The 22465-nt window shown below is 39.4% G+C and overlaps 2 protein-coding genes across 2 annotated transcripts; one reads left to right on the top strand and one right to left on the bottom strand.

The window, feature by feature from the left end:
* The first annotated feature begins 7741 nt into the window (after window positions 1-7741).
* Window positions 7742-13291, top strand: LOC103992106 (endoplasmin homolog). Its single transcript, XM_009411696.3, has 15 exons — window positions 7742-7863; window positions 7991-8117; window positions 8243-8396; window positions 8550-8630; window positions 8721-8832; window positions 8918-9044; window positions 9160-9298; window positions 9879-9996; window positions 10109-10296; window positions 10687-10902; window positions 10992-11157; window positions 11250-11391; window positions 11497-11647; window positions 12077-12481; window positions 12717-13291. The coding sequence occupies exons 1-15, from the start codon at window positions 7797-7799 to the stop codon at window positions 12966-12968; spliced, it is 2445 nt and encodes an 814-aa protein (XP_009409971.2). The 5' UTR covers window positions 7742-7796; the 3' UTR covers window positions 12969-13291.
* A 553-nt stretch (window positions 13292-13844) lies between these two features.
* LOC135617510 (thaumatin-like protein 1) lies at window positions 13845-15720 on the bottom strand. Its single transcript, XM_065117832.1, has 3 exons — window positions 15551-15720; window positions 14771-15446; window positions 13845-14123 (listed from the first exon to the last, which is right to left on the bottom strand). Exons 1-3 carry the CDS (start codon window positions 15615-15617, stop codon window positions 13961-13963), a joined length of 906 nt encoding a protein of 301 aa, XP_064973904.1. The 5' UTR covers window positions 15618-15720; the 3' UTR covers window positions 13845-13960.
* Between the last annotated feature and the right edge of the window lie 6745 nt (window positions 15721-22465).

Here is a 22465-nt window from a genome sequence, read left to right as displayed (position 1 = left end):
GTCTTAAATATATTTCTTAATTTTATAAGCCAAACTTTCATTTTCCTTCTCTATGAATCTTTCATATGATTTTATTTAGATTCTCATTCAAAAATACTATTTTCACATCCATTTGATGTAACTCAGGATCATAATGAGTCACTAATTTCTAGATGATTTTCCATAAGTCTATTTTAGAAACTAGAAAAAATATCTCGTTATAATCGATGTCTTCTTTCTAAAAAACACTTTTGATCACAAGTATAATTTTATATCATTCGATATTACCCTTTGAGTCACAATTTGTCTTAAGAATTTGTTTATATTCTACTTTTTTGCAATTATTGAGTAATTCAATAAGTTCTTATATATCATTCTAATCAATCGATTTTAATTTTTTCTTTATTATATCATAACACTTTTTAAAATCATTACTTTTCATAACTTATTAAAATGATATTAGGTCCCTTCTGATTCTTATATTATAATTTGATTATTATAGATATACTACATAATCATAAAAAATGATAGATATTCTTTCCATTTGAGATCTTTTCAAAACTATTAGTTATAATTATTCTATAAAACCATTAATAGTGGCATCAACATCATGTGAGATTTCATCAATATTATTTTATTATTCACCCTCATCAATTTGTTTAATGATTTGTGGAATAACCTCTCGAATAGAAAATAATAAAGAAGTATCAACCTGCATCTATTTTATATCAAAATTAATCTTTCAAGATTTTTTACTCTTATTGACTTCATCATTTTCTAGAAATTTTATATTACCAAATTCTATCATTCTCATACTATAATTAGGATAATAAAATTTATATCTCTTAAATTTTTTTAGATAACTAATAAAATACCTAAAGTGATTCTTGGAACCAATTTCTTTTTATGTTGATCGAAGACTCTTATTTTTGTGAGACAACCACAAATTTGTAGATATCTCAAACTATGTTTCTCATCAATTCATAACTCAAAGAGAGTTGATGGAAACAACTTACTAGGAACCTATTCAAGATATACATAGCTATCCTAAGAGCTTCATCTCATATCGATGTATCCCTACTTTTTATGATTTTTGAAAATAATAATGAGTCTCTTTTGATTCATATGTTATAATATGATTCTTGTAAATATATCATATAATCATCAGAAATGATAGATCTTTTTTCTCTTTGAGATTTTCTTAAAATTGTCGGTTGTGATTGTTCTACAATATCATTAGCAGTGACCAATATCATGGGGAAGATCATCAATGTTATTTTATTATTCATCATAATTAATTTATTTAGTGATTTGAAGAAAAATAACTACTAAAATGATAAATGAGTATCTGTTAGGACTGAGTCAGCACTAAGAGAGGGGGTGAATTAGTGCTTTCGTAAAAGTTACATCGATTCAAAAATCTTGTTCGATAAAAGCTCATATCGGAAAGATGCTTGACTTGAAAGCGTGTTCGTAAGCATAGTGAAAGTAATAAGCTAGTAAATCAATTTGCATTATGAGAATGAAAAGTAAAATAGAAATGCAAACCAGAATTATAGTGGTTCGATCATCGTGACCTACATCCACTCCCGATTCCTCTTCACTCGAGGCCACCTGCTTCTACTACCGATCTTTCTTTAATGGGGGAAGATCAACTACCCTTTTACACTCTTTTTCTCCTTTTCATAGGCTCAAGAGCGAACCTTTACACCTCTCTTTCTTTTAGACCTCACTCTTTCCTTATAAACCTTCTAACTCTAAGAGGAAGAGACTCACTAAACTTAGAGAGATTATAACACTTTTTAACTTAGAATTTTTTTCCCCTTTGTGCTCAATTCTTGCTTCTCTATACAGGAATAGCTATGTTATTTATAGACCCTAAATGACTTCAAAAATGAAGCAAAAAAAGGTCTAATTCTGGGTTTCCTGGGTCCTGGTAGTACCATCGCATATGTTGGGCGATACTACTGCATATAGCACTGACACTGGGCGGTACCACCACCCAGACTAGCAGTACCACTGCTTGACATAGTTTGGGAGACTGTGTCTAGGCAGTACCATTGCCCAATTTGGTAATACTACTGCTTGACATAGTCTCGAAGATTGTGTCTTGGAGACTAAGCCTCTAGCGGTGCCACCACCTAACCCAACTTTTAGGTCACTGAATGAGCCTTTCTCTTAGCCTAAAATAGTCCAAATTCAGGTCTAGTTGGCTCCTAATTGAGTTGGCATGGTTACACCCAAAACCAACTCAATTAGCCCTCTAAACTACTTCGATCTAGACAAATTATTATAGGCAAGAATACTAAGTTATCCGACATATCATTGGTTCATCCGATGCTTCGCTCGAACCTTCGGTGCATCATCCTCTCTTATGACGTATTGCCCAATCGGCATGTTGACCCCTGCAACACCCGATCTCCTTAGCGCAATGTCCAATCCTTTTGGCCCGATGCTCGAATTCATGGCACAAAGCCTTCTGCCGACACGTCAACCTTCCTCCGGTCCAACATCTAATCTTCTGACATGTTCCATTCTGGCCCAACTTTTGATTCTACTGTTTTAATTGTCTCTTCATGATCAAAGCTAGTCCTATGTCACTCAAAATGCAGATTAAATCATAAATGCTATCAAATTTGTTTTATCATCAAAATTTAAGATTTAATAATCTCTCCCTTTTCGATGATGACAACCAATTGATGACAGAGTTTAAACCAAACTCCTCCTATTAATATGTCATATTGATAGAAACGTAGATTCAGAAATAAATTATGAATTCAAGCAACATGTCATCATAAAATCATGCATAATCAAAATTTCAATATATCATTTCATGCATGATCATCATCTCCTCCTTTGTCATTAACAAAAAGGAGAAGTGCAACTATCAATATTTTAGATATATGTAAGCTTAGCAATTTAATAAAATTTTCACCACTTTAGAACATGCAAGCCAGTGAGTTTTTTCTTCTCATTTGAGAAATGCAAGCTAGCAATTGTTTTGCTTCCTTTGCAATGTTCGAGCTAGCAATTTTTGCTTTCTTTACAATGCACAAGCTAGCAAGTTCTTTCTCATTGAAATGTGTAAGCTAGCAATACTTTCTCTCTCTTTGTTATTGTCAAAAATAAGAGAAGAATATAATATTGTAGTTCATTTCCCATTACATCAATTATCAAATCATCACATGAAGAATATCAATAAAAATTAATTTAATAATGAGTTATACACTTCATGAATACAAGGGAGTACTAAAATAACTTTCAAGTTGTGAATCAAATATCGAATGATTCATTTGGATAAATCAAATAGCGAAAAAAAAACATACGAGAATAGAATGGTAGAATATCTTGATTCATACATAAGAAATTTCATGATTTATATAGAAAATCTCCTCTTAAATAAAATGCAAGAATCATACGAGAATAAAGCATAAGAGATCTTGATTCACAAAAAAATCTTCAAGTATCAAATATCGAGAAATCAAAATCATGATTAGGATAAAACTCATTCAAATTTAAATAATCAAATCATCAAAATCACTTTCAAGAGATTCAAAATGGCATAAATAAATTTATCAATCTCTTATTGAAAATTGATAAGATATAAAAAAAATTAAAATGCATTCTTTTTTTATGTGTTTCAATTTATGTGATTTGATTTCATATACCAAGTTTTTTACGCCAAATCAAAACATACATCATGTTTAAAACCAAAAAAATAAGATTTATTACAAAAATCATCAAGATCTAACACATAATTCCGAAACATAAGATTTCAAATCATCATTACTTTAAATTCTTAGTATAAAATCATATACCAAAACTTTTAACATTTTCATTACATCATTACATTATTATGTATCATTAAATCATTAAGCATGATTTCATTAAATATAAATCATTTTCAATCAAAATTATTTTGTTTATTATAGTAATGCATTTTTATTTTTAAGCAAATTTAACTCTTCATGTTTAGTGCTAGGAGTTAACATGCAATTGTCATGCTCAAAATTTTAATTTTTTCAAAATCACTAGAAAAAGAAGCATGATTTTTTTAATATTTTTTTATTTCTTACTAACTAATTTAAAATAATCAAACAACTCAAGTAATTTCATTGTAAGGTAAAGAGGTTTCGGGTGAGTAATTTACCTCATCATCGAGAGCCACCAAGGCATAGTTCACCACTTTGTCTTTGTTGGTTTGCTCATCGTCTTTAAAGGTATTCAGTTTGTCCCAAGTCGTGTTGAGTGTCTTCTTCTTCTTTGGCAACCTCTTCTTTTTAAGTTTATTTTTATTTTTGATTCTTTTTTTATAAATTTTTTAAACTTTGTTATTAGGAGATCAAATTCACCATCACTTAGCTTTCGCTCAAGTGGTCTTATTTTGTTTTAAGTGTAAAATCCTTCCTGTTCTTTGGAAGGTTGTTCTCAAGTTCATCATATGCCATATAAGTCATTTCGTAGGTCATCAAAGACCCGATGAGTTCTTCAAGTGGAAACTTATTTAAGTCTTTTGCTTATTGTATTGCAATTACTTTCGAATCCTAATTTTTAGAAAGAGATCGTAAAACTTTATTAACAAGTTCAAGATTCGAAAAATATTTACTAAAAGCTTTTAAACTATTGACGACGTTCATAAAATAGGTGTATAAATCAAAAATAGTTTCGCTTGGCTTTATTCGAAACAATTCAAAATTATGCATTAAAAGATTAATTTTCAAATCTTTAACTCTACTAGTACATTTGTGTGTGATTTGAAAAGTGGGTCAAATATCGTGTGTAGTTTCGTAAATAGAAACCTGATTAAATTTATTTTTATCTATAGTACAAAACATAGCGTTCATCACTTTAGTATTAAAAGAAAAAGTTTTCTTCTCTAAATTATTCTATTGATTAGAAAACTTTTGAAAATCATTTTCAATGATATTCCATAACTTGAAATCTAAATAAAGCAAGAAAACTCTCATTCAAGTTTTCTAATAAGTGTAGTTCGTCCCATTGAACATAAGAGGACGAATGATAGAATGACCCTCTTGAAAGCCAAAAAAAGTTATTTCTTTTGGGTGTTAAACCAAATGAGAAAACGTAGGTTTGATACCAACTATTAGAACCGAGTTGGCATTAAGAGGGGGGGGGGGGGGAGGTGGGGTGGGGCGCTGGGTGGGGGTGACCTATATTCACTCTCTATTCCTCTTCACTCGAGGCCATTAGCTTCCACTACTTATCTTCCTTTAATGGGCGAAGATCAACTACTCTTTTACACTATTTTTCTTCTTTTTATCGGCACAGGAGAAAACCTTTATACGTCTCTTTCTTTTAGACCCCATCCCTCCCTAAGAAACCTTCTAACTCTAGGAGGAAGAGACTCACTAAACTTAGAGAGATTACAACACTTTTTAACTTAAAATTCTTTTCCTTTTATGCTCAATTCTTGCTTATGAATAGCTGAGTTTTTATAGACCCCAAATGACTTCAAAAATGGAGCCAAAAAAGATCTCATCCCGAGTTTCCCAAGGGTAGAACTCTCAAAGGGGGGACACCTATGGGAATTAATAAGTTTTAAGAGGACAAGAGTGTCCTTTTAATGGGTGAAAAGAAAAACTCTAATCCCCTTTCCTCCTACTCCTCAGTGTCATTACCGTAACTGCAATCACTCGGCCATTCTTCTTGGCCTAGAGCAACACCACTGTCGTGACACCCAATAGCTCAGTGGGCAACACCCAATGTAACCTAGTGAGCCCCTCATTCGTTGCCTGCGTTGCCATCCATGTTGAATTGTCCTTCCACCTACTAGCGCCTAATTACATCGCCCATTGTAGCAATGAGCTAACCACTAACTCATACGTCATCGTTGGGAGCAGCACCGAGACCTTCACATGGTGCCACCCAGATCGCATTGTCCCTTATAACCTACTGTCATCAAATCACAAACCACAATTCCCACATGTGGTCGACAACCCATCAAGATCATTGCTCTCTTATCCCGCATATGTAGTGCTACCTGTGGCCAAGTCCTGCCACTACAGCCCAATTGTAAGGCCTCCCCTTTCTGTTGTGACTCCCTTTCGTGACATTGAGCGACTATCGCACATCATAGCACTATTACGTGCAACATCAATGCCACCCAAGGTAGTTGCTACTCACAGTGGCAATCACCACATACAATGCCATTACTTCTCTCAGTAGTAGCCATTGCATGCAGGACAACCACTTGTAAGTTCCTCCATCGCTACCCATAGTGTAATAGTCAATGACAGCATGGTCGACGATCATATCACTTTTCGTAATACTATTATCGATAGTAAGCTGCCCACAACAACCCAATGACTAAAAACGGGCAGCACATCATCTTCGGCACTACCTACATAGGGCGAGGAACCTTGTATCACCGTAAACAAGTGATAAAACGAATGAGATAAGAAAGAAAACTGACAATATAAATGGATCATTTAAGCATCATACGATTAAAATCAAATAATATCTCTTCGTAAGCAAATTGTGCTAACAAATAGATCTAATATATTTTTACGATTTAATATATTTGATTTACTAATTGTAAGCATGAAATCTATCATTGTGCTACTATTATATAAAAAAAAAGTTTTATTGCCAAGAACTAAAATTTAATAACTATAGATCAAAGATTAGATGTGTATACATTTAGATGTCATTCAGAAAATCTTTATTTAATTCGAGAACACAATTCATAATTTCATATATATGTAGCAACAACACATATCTACAAGATGAACTAAACTCTCATTCTCTTCTTTCTATCTCTCATATGTCTATTATGAGTGATGAAATAAGGATAAAAGAAGATGAGAATAGATTTATAATTTTATGTTATATTGTGTTATCACATATGTTGAGTCCCTATGAGTTATACTTGTTGAATCCATATGAAGTCTTATTTATTTATAGATGAGAGTAGAGGGTCTAAAATAAGCAACTAGGAAAGTTCTTCCTATCAAAATTATTTCTTAAAGAATCCTACTACGAGTGAACTTCCTTTCTATAGAATCAAATCAGATATATAATATATCTTACTCAATTAAATAAGATTACATAATCTAAAAGACGATCGAAGGTAAGACCGGAGGCAACGAATAAGAGTAAGAATGATACCGATAGAGTATTGGTAATTATACAAAGGTGATAAAACTTACGATGGATGGAAGTGGGGACCAGAGGAATAAAAAAATATGGAATAACGGAGGTACTAAGCAATGAGACAAGCAATAAGTGGTGGTGAGAGATAGAGGCAATCAGGAATACTAATATTAATTTTTAGAAAATAAGATATGTTCTGTGAGAATAATTAAAAAATACTATTCTCAAAAAAATAAAAGTAAAACCTTGTTCGTGTATACTCCTTGTATCCCTCTCACTCGCTGCTCTCAATTCTTCCACCACAGCCGCTTCCTTATAGATGGTAGATATTAAATAATAACAAAAGAATACAAAATTGGAAGAGGTTTAATATGGAAAGTTTAGACTAACCTACGGTCAGCACAGAGGGATCAAAGCAACTGGCGGTTGACACGAGAGAAGTTGACAATCCTATTTAAAGTAAAGGTTGCAGATGATCCACATGCACGTAATCCTTCCGCGAACTTAGTGGACCCATTGCCCTTGGCGAAATACCACGGGGTCCCAAAAATGTGGGGTCCCCTTTTCATCGACGTCGAAAACCAAAGGATGATCCAATCAGGTGCCCCCACGCGTCCACTATGAAAACTATAGCACCCCCAAAACCCAAGCGGAAGTGATCTGACCGAGCCCTAACGCCACCAACACGCGGAGAGCTGCACGCGATGAGGAAGTGGGCGCTCCCTTCCACTCTTCTTCTCCTGCTCCTCCTCTCCACCATCCCCGATCGTGGTACGTTCTGCCGTTTCACTTCGCCGATCCTGATCTTCCGATGCGTCCTTGACTCGTTTGTGTTGGTTTGCTCTCATTATGTGAGGTTTTAGGACTATCTCTTATTTGGTCTTTGCGGATCTTGTAGGGCGGAAGCTCCATGCGAATGCGGAGGACAGTGGGGACTCGGACGAGCTCGTGGATCCGCCGAAGGTGGAGGACAAGCTCGGAGCTGTTCCCCATGGGCTGTCCACCGATTCCGAGGTTGCCAAGAGGTGATCGTTTTTTCTTTGTTCTCGTTTCCTATTCATTCATTGCACTTGGTTTCCTTCTGCTTGATCTGTTTCTGTATAGTGTTGTATTCTGATGTATATTTATTTTTTCTCATGATCTGTAACAGAGAGGCTGAGTCGATCTCGCGGAGAACTCTGCGAAGCAACGCTGATAAGTTCGAGTTCCAGGCTGAGGTTTCTCGGCTGATGGATATTATCATCAATTCTCTCTACAGTAATAAGGACATCTTTTTGAGAGAGCTCATCTCCAATGCCTCTGACGTAAGCAGATAGTTTCCTTCTCCCCAATATCTGATTTTCCATTCATCTCCTGTTGATGTCTTAGATTTTTATTAATAGTAATTTAAGCTAAGCATTGCACAAGATCAGATTCATCAAGTTTGATATTATCTTTTTCCTTTAATTAAAATTTAGGCGTTGGATAAGATCAGATTTCTTTCTCTCACCGATAAGGAGGTCCTAGGCGAAGGCGACAACACTAAGCTTGACATCCTTGTGAGTAGCATCATTAGAGACTTGGTTTCTTAGAATCTTTTGATAGCCGCAACTAAAATTAGCAAAGATTTGATTCATGTTGAAATGCAGATAAAGTTGGACAAGGAAAAGAAGATCCTTTCAATTCGTGATCGAGGTATTGGTATGACAAAGGAAGATTTGATCAAGAATTTGGGCACCATTGCCAAGTCTGGAACTTCAGGTGTTATTATTGGAACTGGTATTTGTGATATATTTTAGCCAATTGAGGGCTTAAGTTTAGAAATTTATGCTGTTACTCTATGCAGCTTTTGTGGAGAAAATGCAAACAGGGGGTGACCTCAACCTCATTGGGCAGTTTGGTGTTGGCTTCTATTCAGTCTACTTGGTTGCTGATTATGTTGAAGTGATTAGCAAGCACAATGATGACAAGCAGTAAGTTAACATAGTCATATGTTCATTCTATTCTGATCCATAAGTTTTCCGTACTGTGCTGCTGTTCTTTCCTAGTGATGATCACTTTTTGACTTGCTCTTTATTGCCCTTTCAGGTACGTATGGGAGTCCAAGGCTGATGGGTCATTTGCAATCTCCGAAGATACATGGAATGAACCTCTGGGTCGTGGAACAGAGATAAGGCTGCATTTGAGGGATGAAGCCAAGGAGTACCTTGAAGAAGATAAGTTGAAGGTTGGTGTTTATTATGATTTAGTGTCTATTTTACTCTGTGTTCTTATTGACATTTTTTTGACATGTTTTCTCCTCACAGTTCAACTCCATTTACTGACAACAATAATATTATAACTCTATTAACCAACACCAGCAAGATTATGTATGTTTGTTGGATTTGTGAAAGTCATCCCTAGTTATTCATAAATTTTATCTTGACATCAATTTTGGACCAAGCTGTTAACCCACTAGGTGCGCAGCCTCTGATATATCTGTATTTTCTTATGAACTGTGTAGTTCCTTTTATTTCACATTATTTCAGGTGCTTTGTTATTAGGATCTATTCTTGATATGCTGTTTCTAGAGATCTGAAATTACTGGAGTGATAACAGATTACCCCATTTGGTCTGGATAATGGCTTAAGTTTGACTGCTTATTAACACAACAATTTTTTACCTTTGCTATTAGTTAACAATTCATAGAATGCTTGTAGGTGTCCAGTTATCTGAATCAAATCTTGCTTAGTTATTTTATGCATTTGTTGAAATTATTTTAGTTTGCATCCAAAGACATAAGTTGCAATTTACTCCACTTGTTGTAGGAACTGGTGAAGAAGTATTCTGAATTCATCAACTTCCCAATCTACCTCTGGGCAAGCAAAGAGGTGGATGTTGAAGTTCCATCTGATGAAGAAGAGTCTACTGATGAAGAGGAAACATGTATGCTTTTGATATTTGTTCCGTGTTAAAGAATTTTTCTTGTCCAAGTACAGATTTTATTACATGTGCTCCTTTGTAAAATTGGTGCTTTTTATTTTTTTTCATTGGACAGCTGAAACCTCACCTCCGGAAGAAGAAGAAACAGAAGAGGATGCTTCTGAGAAAAAGCCAAAGACGAAGACGGTGAAGGAAACAACCTATGATTGGGAAGTTCTCAATGACATGAAAGCTATATGGCTTCGCAATTCCAAGGAGGTTTCTGAAGAAGAATACACAAAATTCTATCACTCTCTAGCTAAGGTAAATGGTTATATTTAATGTTTCTGTGGTAGTTGAACTGGAGGAATTTCAAGAAAAATAGAAGAAAATCATGATCCCTCATGTATTTTATTAACTATTGATATTCATTTTCTACTTTTTTGCTAATAGAAAAAAATATGAAGAATATTATTCAGTCATTGCTGTCATGCCAATGTATGCTAGTGTAAGGGGGATACAAGTCCCAAGCATGCTTGGCCATGTAACTGAAATGTCATGCTTAAAATGTCATAACAACTTGCTCATCCAGGACTGGCATGTGCTCAACACATACAATAGAAATCATATTTTGTTTTTGCCCTGTTGTTGTACCCAATAGCACTCTAGTTCCTGGACTACATGTTTCTCAATACATTTTTCATGGTTATGTAGGATTTTGCTGATGAGAAACCACTGGCTTGGAATCACTTTACTGCTGAAGGTGATGTAGAGTTCAAAGCTTTGCTTTTTGTGCCTCCCAAGGCTCCTCATGATCTCTATGAAAGTTATTATAACACCCAAAAGTCCAACTTGAAGCTCTATGTCAGAAGGGTTTTCATCTCAGATGAGTTTGATGAACTTCTTCCTAAGTACCTTAACTTCTTGAAGGTTAGCATTCAATAGCATCAGAGGTCATTTATAACAAAGCAATTTTGTTATATTAGTGACTTCATTTTTGTAATGTTTTTTATGTGCAGGGTCTTGTTGACTCAGATACTTTGCCACTTAATGTATCACGAGAAATGCTTCAACAGCACAGTAGTCTGAAGACAATCAAGAAAAAGCTAATCCGTAAGGCCCTTGATATGATTCGTCGAATTGCAGATGAGGATCCTGATGAGTTCAATAACAAAGTTAAGACAGGTTCGCTTTCTAGCTTATTTACCTTTTGCAGACTGTGTTTTTGTTGATTGTTAAATTAGGGTTTGATTATTTCTTTATTTTTGGGGGGTCAGATTCTGAAAAAGAAAGTGAAGAGAATGAGAAAAAGGGACAATATACTAAGTTCTGGAATGAGTTTGGCAAATCTATCAAACTTGGAATCATAGAGGATGCACATAACAGAAATCGTCTTGCAAAGCTTCTTAGATTTGAGAGGTTTGTTATACTAATAGATCTTATTTTCCATTCTTTATATCATTTGGTACATTCCAGATTCTATGGGGTTATAATCATCTTTTGATATCTTTCTGGGGTATACAGTACAAAGTCTGATGGCAAACTGGCCTCGCTGGATGAGTACATCTCTAGAATGAAGCCAGGGCAAAAGGACATATTTTACATTACAGGAACTAGCAAGGAACAACTGGAGAAATCTCCATTCCTTGAAAGACTCACAAAGAAGAACTATGAGGTCAGTCTCAACACATTTTACATGCTATATGTAATCTTTTCTGTCTTTTATGCCTGTAAATGATCAAACCCATATTAGTTTGGGGTCAGTCTGTCTCGGATTTGGTTCAGATCAGGTCCTATCAGGGCCAATATCAAGTATGTGATCCATATGTTCTCCTATTGGGATCCAGATATCTGATATGATTGATCCAATCCAGTCTGGTTGTTGTTCACCATTGAGGGTTCAGAGGGTCTTTTAATGACATGGGCATGGTCTTATGTGATATTAATATACCATTATATATAATGTAATTTATAAAAGAACACATTTAGATAATGTTGCACTGGTTGCATCCAGTTAAAAAGACTCAGATAGGACTAGCATTGTTTCAAAGTGGTCCTTTGTCACCCAGTTTTCTCTACCCTCTTATGTGTTTTCTTGATGTAGGTTATATTCTTCACCGATCCAGTTGATGAATACTTGATGCAATACCTGATGGATTATGAAGACAAAAAGTTTCAGAATGTGTCAAAGGAGGGTCTCAAACTTGGAAAAGACTCGAAGCTGAAAGACCTCAAGGAATCCTTCAAGGAATTGACAAACTGGTGGAAGGATGCTCTCTCCAGTGAGAATGTAGATTCAGTCAAGATAAGCAACCGTTTAGACAACACCCCTTGTGTGGTGGTCACCTCCAAATACGGATGGAGTGCAAATATGGAAAAGATCATGCAGTCTCAAACTCTTTCTGATGCCACCAAGCAAGCTTACATGCGTGGAAAGAGGGTGCTTGAGATAAACCCCAGGCATCCAATCATCAAGGAACTTCGTGATCGAGTTGCTCAGGATTCAAAGGTATTAAAATCCCTGCAACTTGATAGTGATTAGTCTGATCCCTTTGCCATCTCTTTCTCTTTCTTGCCCGAGAAATTTTTAATGCTTTAATATCATTTTGCTTAGCACTAAGTTTAAGAAGTATCAAAATTCACCTTATTTCTCTTATCTTTAGGTTACCTTTCATACCTTGGATGCTTCATTATTTCTATCTACTGAGTCATGTATTATGATAACAATGTTCTAATATATGCAGGATGAGGGCCTCAAGCATACAGCACGGCTGATATACCAAACAGCCCTAATGGAGAGTGGTTTCATCCTCAATGATCCAAAGGATTTTGCCTCCAGTATATACAAATCTGTGCAAAAGAGCCTGGATATCAGCCCCGATGCAACTGTAGAAGAGGAGGACGAAGTAGAGGAAACCGAGGTTGAAGAGAAGGAATCAACTGCTAAGGCTGAACCTGAAGATGCAGATGAGTCTTTTGTCAAGGATGAGCTGTAGATTTCTAGGTCTGTTTAAGGGCATAAACCCATGTCCTTCTTGAGGTTTTGATAATTCCAAACCGGGAAACACAACCCGAAAAGACTATAGGAAGCCTAGAGCCATCTGATCTATCCACGAGGTAACCACAAACATCGATTCGGATGTGTTGCTAATATGATGGTCAGTGTTCCCGTTTACTCATGCCTTTGGATACCTCCTCCTAGCTTAATTTCTCTGTTTGTGTATGTATCATTTCTGATGACCAGAGTCATCGTTCATGGATGCTTCATTTTGGATGTTATAACCGTGATTAATTATGTGTTCCTTGTTTTCTAGAATAATTCCCTACACTGCATCTGGTGGTAGACTAATCTGTTTCTGAATTTTGATGCATTCATTGTTTTTTATAGCAAAACATGGTGAAGATGCATAACTGGAAAACAGTCTCAGTTCTTGTCAGCCAAATTTGTCTGGCCAAGGATTTTGGAGCTACAATCTGAATTCTTGGACCATCTTCACACCGTTTCATTCTCTCTTCCAAGGAAAAGATTTGTAATGATTGCATTCTCTCTTCCAAGCAAAAGATTTGTAATGATGCTTGAACCGTCCACCCGAGAACCCACTTAGAGCAGGTGAAATCGTCTTCAAGGTAATTATTAGATACACGGGAATAAGAATCCCACCAAACTCCTTTTTGCCGTCCCCTTTCTTTTCTCTCTTCTTTGGATAGAGAGAATATTACTTCTTCTTTTATTAATCCATCACCTCCCTTTATGTATTGTCAGGTCGATTCCTCAGCCCTAAAAGTGATGTGAACCTTCTATCTCATCGTAGAGCATGTCAGACACTTACGATTAGCGAAGAAGGCATGCCAGTATCAGTTTCAACGAAGAATGAGAGAATGTAGCTCTTGATCAAAACTCCCATCTCAGAACAGTCAGTCGCTCTGTCGCCATCGGCTACATTCCAGGCTTTTCAGAGTCACCCCAAAGTGTGACCATTCTGAAGCGTTACGAGGAAACAAATAGGAAACCAGTAACTACAACTGTTACTGCTGCTGCGGATACCGAAGCCACGCTCCTCCTCGTGGGATTCGCGCTTCCGATCGCCAAGCTCGCGAGCCACGAGTCGTCTTGCAGCACTACTCCTGTTGGGTTCTTCGATGCTTTTCTACTGCAAATCCAAAGGAAAAAAAAATTAAGTGACTTGAGGGATCGCTCGACTGGCTCAAACATAATAATACCTTCCTACACATTTGAACAAGTGTTAGTAAAAGTGTTGGGAATCCATCTTTTCCAGATGTATTCTCCATCACTTTACATCACCACCACCTCCACCCACTACATGAGGTGGGGAAGGAACAAAGCGGCAGAGGAGGAGGAGGAGGAACAAAGCCTCTTTTTCCCCCATGGTCCTTCCTCCTCTTCTCCCTGCTCTTGTTACTCTCCTTCAAGGAAAGTAGCTAACCCTGCATCATGTGATGAAGCCATGCCAAAAAGCATGGATGCAAAGAATCACCACTTTCAACAAATGGCACTGACATGTTCCTTATCCTCATGGAAGCAACTAGTTAGCATGCAACTGTCAACTCGTGAAGGAAAATGATGATATGTTACAATGCTGATGACCTAAATAAGAGATCAAATGCCATTATTTTTCTCTGGAACACTGCCGTTTAGTAGGTGCAGAGACAATATGACAACTAAAGCTGAAAGGAAGCTTCTTTTCCTTGTTCATGTGGGTGGGTAAGGCATATGCTCTTTTTGTATGAGAAAACTAAGCAGATATGATCGAATACTTGGGGGAGATTTTTAGTGTACCTTGGAGTGGACACAGGGCAGAAGGTAATGGCGTAGCTTTGAACTTCGGCGCAGGTGAAGGTGCTCGTGGCGTCGTCGAAGGCGTAGCTGTACGCCTGCGGGCACGCCGACTTGAACAGCTCGGAGTACGCCGACGGCCGGCATGTCTGGGGGTTGCTGTACTGCCCGCTGCAGCAGAATTCCGGCCGCCCGAAAGCGTCGCACGCGCTCCTGCATGCGGCCCCCTCCCCCGTCCTCAGCTCCGGCGGACACAGCCGGTTCAGGTCCTCGACGCAACCCGTGGCGGCGCAGCCCTCTCTGCTGGCCTCCACGGTCATCGGCAGGTTGTACCCGTCCACGAGGCTCACGTCGTAGTAGTCCTCGCCCCCTCTTGTGCCGCCGCCGAGGGTGAACTCCACCAGGGTCGCCGGCGGCGTGGCCCCGGCGCCGTTGCACTCTACTTGGCCGGAGCCGCAGTCGCCGGTGGCGCAGGAACCATGCCCGAAGCCATCGAAGGAGCATCCAGTGCGAGCCCAGAAGCGGCCCGACCAGCCCGCCGGGGCCAGGAGGGTGCGGTAGGCGCCGGAAGGGAGGGCGAAGCCGGTGGCATCCAGTGGCGGGCTGCCGGAATTGGAGAGGACCCCGGGCCACACTGTATCCTCACACTTGTTGACGAACACGAACGTGACGCAATCTCCTGCATGCATGCAATCGAAACATGAATCCAACTCGAGCAAAATCACGAACAAAGAATCAAACACACGAGTTCGACGAAATGCTTGAACCAAAACAATGCACGACCTCCAAGGAATAAGCAGAGCAGAGTAGAGAGAAGAACGAGACTCTGAGGTGAGATGATGTGATCCATTGTCGAAGTGAGAAGACTGCAGTGGGAAGACAGAGCAGAAAACAAGGCTCAGGGCTTTTTGGAATGGTGATAGATTGCAGTGAGCAAAGAGGGATGGATATATATATATATAATATTATATATATTATAACTTTGTTCTGGTTCTCTTGATTAGGCGGTGGATTTGCAAAGATGCTCTCAGTGTTCTTTCTAATCCAATAAAGCATATTATATATCTAAATATAAATATAAATATTTATATACATTGACTGGGAACGACTACCAAAAGCTTCCGAAGTTTTGGAGGTCAGGAAATGCCTTAAAAGATGCACATATGAATCTATTAGAAATGTTACATTTGAAACTAAAAATATGGATAATTTCTTAGGTGGACATGATCCATAATAATTTTCCTTAATGGAATGTCCATTCCAAAGTATGGAGATTGGTGAGAATAATAGACCGGTTTTGAAATGCCTCAAATTATTTGTAACAAATGTTGACTTAGAATTTTAAGAATAAAAAGTCCAGAAAATGATGGAGGCATCGTAACAAAATTACAATAGAAAATACTCTTTATGTATCTATAATAGAAATTTAGTTTCATATATCTTCTCTTCTCTTTCATTATTTCCCTTTTCTATAGATCAATATAATATCAAAGTTAAAACCATTATACGAAGCTCTCGCCAATATCGAATTAGTGATCAATTTGATTCTAACTATAAATTTATGATTTAATTTAATTTCAACGCAACAAAAACACCCGTAGCTGTTAAGCAATCCACATCGACAGCTTGTTCATCTTTGTGAATAACTTGGTGCATTGCAGAACATGTCGGTCCCTGAAAAGACCCACCCTCAGCCTGAAAGCATTTCCATTAAGGGTAAAGATAAGATCGAGATGAAAGGCACACTAAATGTGTTAATATCTTCTCTTTTTATGATGTGGGTTAATCCTCACTCATTAAGGATATCAACTGCAACCTTTTCTTTTATGATGTGCCATTGTTATTAGAACCCGATTATATTGGATGGTTGGGTCCGAAAAGCTAAAGAACGGATCATTAATCCCTCCAATTTTTATTATTAGATTGGTTATGTTAAAAGTAAAAAAACAAAATGAACAAAATAATATATAGAATTACTTAAATACTCTTAATCTAAATCTTTTTTTTACTACATATAATTTTAAATTGTTTTTATATTAAATATACAATCTGACTAGTGACTCAATGTTTCCAAGAGTTGATCGAGTTGCTTTCCAACTTAAACAATGACTTGCTTTAACACAATAATCCCGATAGCATCAAAGACATGAACACTTGGTGCAATCCTAATTGTTCATTACTTTATTACATATGCCGGAAATCATAGATATGTGATCTGCTACACAATTGACTTCGAATGTAATGTCGGTGGAGAGATTGGTCTTCCAACTTTAAGCGCAAGACAGAATTTGAGGTGGATCAGAGCTATATATGTGGGGCTCAAAATCTCTGACAGAAATGGAGGATCTCTGCAGTACGGCCTACAACAAGGGATGAAGTGGAAGGTGATAGGATTTTGTCAGCTTCCACCAGAACTCTCAGGTCAAATGCATGCATGCACGCAAGACTTGGTCGCTAAGGAGAGATCTCAAATCAGCAGTAGCCTTTTAGTCATTAGTTATAGGAGAAGAATGGGAGGAGGACTTCTGAGAAGGATCACTGACATTAAATTAGATCCACTGTCTTCTGTGCATAAGCTTTTGTTTTGCAGTAACTCACAGACAATGGAGTGACTGTTTGCAGGCAAGCATTAGTAGTAGTCCCGGGACGCCATTTGTTCATTGTAAGACTACTCTGAAGCTGTGTCGACTGGTTGTGCTTTGGATTTGAATATGTTTCACTTTTAGATGCTAATCTGCATTCTTATATTTATCCTTTGCTTTTTAGTAAAGGCATCCTTTGGTTGCACAAAGCAAAAGACGGAAGTTTCCCCTATCTTTCTCTCTCCTGCTGCATCTCTCGGTGCTTGCGTCTGTACTTATCGAGAAGAAGAGGGATCGCGGGATAAGATAAGGCAGAGATATAGATCCGAAGCTCGACCTGATCATTCTTTGGAGATGCGTGGCTGGATGAAGGGAGAGATCATAAGAAGGGGGTAATACGACCATTCCAAGGATGCATGCATGGTAGACGCCCACAACAGTTCAAGTTTGCAAGACATTGATGATCTCCTTGTACCAAAAATCTGTGCATGTTTGGGATCGGTTTTTTTCTCGCACACCAACAACACTTTTCTGAACGATCCATTCATTTTTTACCACAGAAAGCATTTGTTTTCTCTGGTGGGGTTGTCGAAATGTCATTTACGTATACCGGTAAAGTCGGTCAAACGTGAAGCCTTCTCTCTTTTACGGTGGGAGTCGCACTGAGGCAGATGCAGATTTCTGCATCACTGAGCAGCAAAAGCACCGAGCATTGTTCGTAGAACTTGAAACTTATACTTCCCAGTCCTAATTCATGTTCTCATTGTTCCAAAAAAAGGAAGAGACTCGTTGTTCCAACACTCCACAGAAAAGTACTGCCACTCCATGGCCAACTCATTCACCAAGGAATCCAATTAAGTTGTTTCATGGAAGAAAAGGTTTGCTGATCCACCAGGCACACCATCCCGACCTGACAAAAGTATGCGGATTACAGTCTTGCAGATCACGAGGGTAGAATCAGAGACCTCAAAGACAATAAAAATGTTGTAGTTGATGAGTTAGACGTGGGCTGTGTACCAAAGTTTCATTAAAGAAACCAGCAGCAGCCAAAAAGAGTAACGCAGTCTGAAGGGTCAGGAGGAAGAGATAATCCAATCAAATAGGTCTTCTTGGAAGAGCTCGTCACGATAGCCGAATCCAGGAGTGTTAGACATTGTTCTTATTCATGGGATGAGAACATATTACTCCCATTGCATTATTTGTCATAATGTGGCCCTATTGTAATTCATTCATTATCGAAAATGTAGGTCTCTCTTGATGACTCCTCCTTAGGTGTTATGGGAAGGATGAAGGATATTATAAGGAGAGGCGGTTCACGGGGAGTAGCTTCATGAGCGGTGAAACTTGATTTAGAAGCAAGGCAATCCCCTCTGTTGGGTGGCCTCCTGGCCATGTCGACAACCCTACACAACAGGCTTGTGATGGGGGCATCTCGGCTCGACCTTTCGGATGCTTAAGTTAGGAAAACGAAGAGAGGGGTTAATAATGTAAGTAAGAGAGTGAAGAGCTCTTGCTCCTTGCTCCTATTTAGCCTAGAGTTCGACTTTTATACATGAATGCTTGGTGGCGTGGACGGATACTCATGAGGGCCCCCTCCCTTACCCTGCATTGCTCTTTTGGGTTATGTAGAGTGTGGTCTCTTTGTCAATTATTTGAAAGGGAAGGCTCGTCAAGTCGAGCCATGCTGCTAGCCATTAATGAGGGGGTGTAGTTCCCTTCTCGACTGTGGTGCTGGGGGGAGGGTCTTGTGGACCCATTTTAGGAGACCGAGTCAGGCGTTGTGACCTCCTGCTGGTGGTTACGGGGAGTAGGTGGCTCCTATGCTGGTGCTTAGGTGTTGCTTCTTTGGTCGAAATGGTAGGGGGAGCTAGTAGTGCGAAGATTATCTTTATCATTCTTCCCCACCTGAAAAGGCATTCTTCGAAGCTTAAAATGGAGGTCTCGAAGGACATCATTTTTCCTATATCCCTATGTGTTTATGCAAGTGTCATTTTGGTGGATGGTTTATCACTAAGGCTGTGGTGGTTGGTGGGAGATCCGATAGGGCGGACTATGATATTTGCTTTGTCGGTAGACGGATGCTATCCTAAGAGACCCTCTCTTCTTTCTCCCTCTCTATCTTTGTTCTCCCTCTTCCGCATGGGAGTTCATTTTCTTTATTTTTTGACTTCCTCCTATTTTGGGATATTTCCTTTCCTATTTTTGTCTCCTCCTTCTGGGAGGTTGGGTCTTCTTTTGGGCCTACCTCTTCTTCTACTTCTGGGGGCAAGCACTTAACTACTTGCTAGTCATAGATGTCTTGCAAATCAATTATGTGAGTGATGACACGTGTGACATGATACACATTCTTTTTGTTTATTATATTATTTGATATTTTATCATTTTATCTTATATGCTGCATATATTGTGATGTTTGTGGATCTATGCAATGAGAATCAGATCATGATAAGATTATGATAATGAGACTGATTCGCCTTTAAGTATAGACCCTAAATAATTTCGATCATAAGCCATTCGAGTAGGACATCGAGATGATTGGATAAACTGGTGTGCTGTACACCCATCCATATGATGGAGACGGTTGGTCTTTTAGTTACTCATGTGAGGACTAAGGATACTGCACAAGTGCTTATTGGAGAATGAGTTTATTAATTGATATACTTACGAAATGTTAGATGATTGATGATACCTCATTGTTAAATAATGATTTTGTCATTCCAATGGTGTATCTGGTCCTTAGACTTAAGACACCATTAATATCTTGTATGAGTACTCCACTCTTTGATACCAGACTTATAGGCTTGGAAGTTATAGATATAGTACAACTAGTCATCGGGAGTGGAAGCCAACCTTACAAGGGTTATTAAGTGTCGATAGACGATCATCCGATCTCGGTGCCATGAGAGAAATATCTCATATATTCTTGCTAAAACAAATCTTTAGATAGGGTCATTCAGATTGAGAGAGAAAGAATTCTTCGAGAGAATCTGATTCGAGCGAGACTCAGTAAAAACTATATGAGTTTGACAATACAAAACTTGGTATATAGTCTTTGGAATATTAGATTGATGAGAGACTATAGATATATGGTAATTAATGACAAACATATATAATGGATTTGATTCCCATGTATCATCTAGGGACTGTGGTGTAGTGGTCTAGTACATCTGTAGTAGATTAGTCGAGTGAATTATTATGAAGATAATAATTCATTAAACCAGAAGGAGTTATGATAGTTAAGACTTATGGCCAACTCGATATTAGGCTTAAAGGGTTACACACATATGGTAGGTGTTGCAACGAGTAGATGTTCAGATATAAGATATCCTTTGGAGCCCATATCTTATTGAATATCGAATAAGCTCATGAATTATTAGATCGTATGGATGATATCCAATAAGAGCTAGTAAGAGATTATTAGATAAAGACCCACTAATTTAAGAGGCTCGAGTTGGATGGAGATCAAGTCCAGAATAGGATAGGATCCATTAAGGTTAATTTGATATGGAGTCTTTTATAAATAGGAGCGATATGAAGGGTCATAGGCTAGAGGATCCGCGACGGTGGTGGCAATCGGTGTTCGCAGCAGCAAGGGGATCCGCGACTGCGACGGTGGTAACTGCCCTGTTTCGGTCACCACGGATGCAGAGCAAATGGAAGCAGCAGCTGGGAAGCGAGCGGGAGCAGCGGTTGGGAGGCGAGCGGCGGTCGTCGCACGGGGGAGCAGCGGCTGGAAGGCGACGGCGACGGCGCTCGAGGCGACGGCGGCGGCTGGAAACAAGGGCAGCAGATGTGAGTTGCCCGTGATTGCCCTGTTTCGGTTACAAAAGATGCAGAGCAAGGGGGAGTGGCGGCGGTCGTTCTCGCCCAAGCCAGGGGGAGCGGCGGCTGGGAGGCGAGCAGCAGTCGCCGCACGGTAGCTGTCAGTGGTGGTGGGTCGGCTGGAAGGCGACGGCGCTCGAGGCGTGGCTGCGATCGACGAGGGGCTGCGGCAACAGAGGAAGCTCTGTTTCTGCAACCGCTGCAAGGAGGAGCTGCGGCAACCGGCGGCTGCGGCTGCGGTGCCGGCAGTCCTTCTCGCTCGAGCGAGATGGAGACGCGAGGAGAAGAGGTCGCTGCCCGGGTGATCGAGCGGCGGCGATGCGGCTGGGAAAAGTGGTGGTGACGCGGCTGGGAACAAGGGCAATCCGTGAGTTGCCCTGTTTCGGTCGCCGCGAGGAGGGCGACAATCGGCGGCTGCTGCTGCGACCCAAGGAGAGGCGGGCAGCGGTGGAGAGGCAGCGGTGGTGGCGCGGCTGGGATCAGCGTCACCAACGATCGCCGAGGAGGAGAGGTCGAGCGGCTGCGCTGAGACGCAAGGGGAGGCGGGCGGCGGCAGTAGGGCTGGGATGGACGCTGGCAGCGTCGTCTCCTGGCTGGGGAACAGCGGCGGTGGTGGTCGCCGGCCGGGAAGCGGGGCGATGGTGGGCGCTGGCCGGAGAGCAGCAGCGGCGGGTGGGCTGGCCGGAAGCAGGGGACGCAGGGGTGGCCGCGGCTTCTTCTTCCTCTCGTGTTTCCCTTTTTATTTTTATTTTTATTTTTATTTTTTATTTATTTATTTTTTTTGAACGAGATAAGGCAGCGAGGAGGTCGAGCGGTGGTCGAAGGTCGGGCCGGGGAAACAACAACAACGGTGAAGAAAGAGTTGCCTTGTAGTGGTGGTGGGGAATAAGGGAAGCAAGGTTGCGATAAGTTGCGCCAAGGATCGTTGCTCTGATACCAAATAATAAGACCTTAAAGTCTTATCGTAGGCTCTGATACCAAATGGTAAGACCCTAAAGTCTTATCGTCGCTATGATACCAAATGATAAGACCCTAAAGTCTTATCGTCACTCTGATACCAAATGATAAGACCCTAAAGTCTTATCGTAAGCTCTGATACCAAATGATAAGACCCTAAAGGTCTTATTGTCGCTTTGATACCAAATGATAAGACCCTAAAGTCTTATCGTAAAAAAGAAGAAGAGAAAGGGGATGATAATGATCGCTTCGAGGGGATCAGCCTCCTTGATCGCTTCGAGGGGATCGGCCCTCCTTGATCACTTCGAGGGGATCGGCCTCCTAGGGTTTGTAAAAA

The sequence above is a fragment of the Musa acuminata genome, chromosome BXJ2-7, assembly GCF_036884655.1.
Source record: "Musa acuminata AAA Group cultivar baxijiao chromosome BXJ2-7, Cavendish_Baxijiao_AAA, whole genome shotgun sequence".
In the NCBI taxonomy this organism is placed as follows: Eukaryota; Viridiplantae; Streptophyta; class Magnoliopsida; order Zingiberales; family Musaceae; genus Musa; species Musa acuminata.
This window is presented reverse-complemented; position numbering and strand designations above follow the sequence as displayed.

Coding starts and splice junctions, on each gene's coding strand:
- LOC103992106 (XM_009411696.3), top strand. CDS start 7,797: ATGAGGAAGTGGGCGCTCCCTTCCACTCTTCTTCTCCTGCTCCTCCTC. Junction 8,118..8,242: donor GATTCCGAGGTTGCCAAGAG/GTGATCGTTTTT, acceptor GATCTGTAACAG/AGAGGCTGAGTCGATCTCGC. Junction 11,392..11,496: donor AAGCTTCTTAGATTTGAGAG/GTTTGTTATACT, acceptor TGGGGTATACAG/TACAAAGTCTGATGGCAAAC.
- LOC135617510 (XM_065117832.1), bottom strand. CDS start 15,617: ATGGATCACATCATCTCACCTCAGAGTCTCGTTCTTCTCTCTACTCTG. Junction 15,447..15,550: donor GCTCTGCTTATTCCTTGGAG/GTCGTGCATTGT, acceptor GCATGCATGCAG/GAGATTGCGTCACGTTCGTG. Junction 14,124..14,770: donor TGCCCTGTGTCCACTCCAAG/GTACACTAAAAA, acceptor TTGGATTTGCAG/TAGAAAAGCATCGAAGAACC.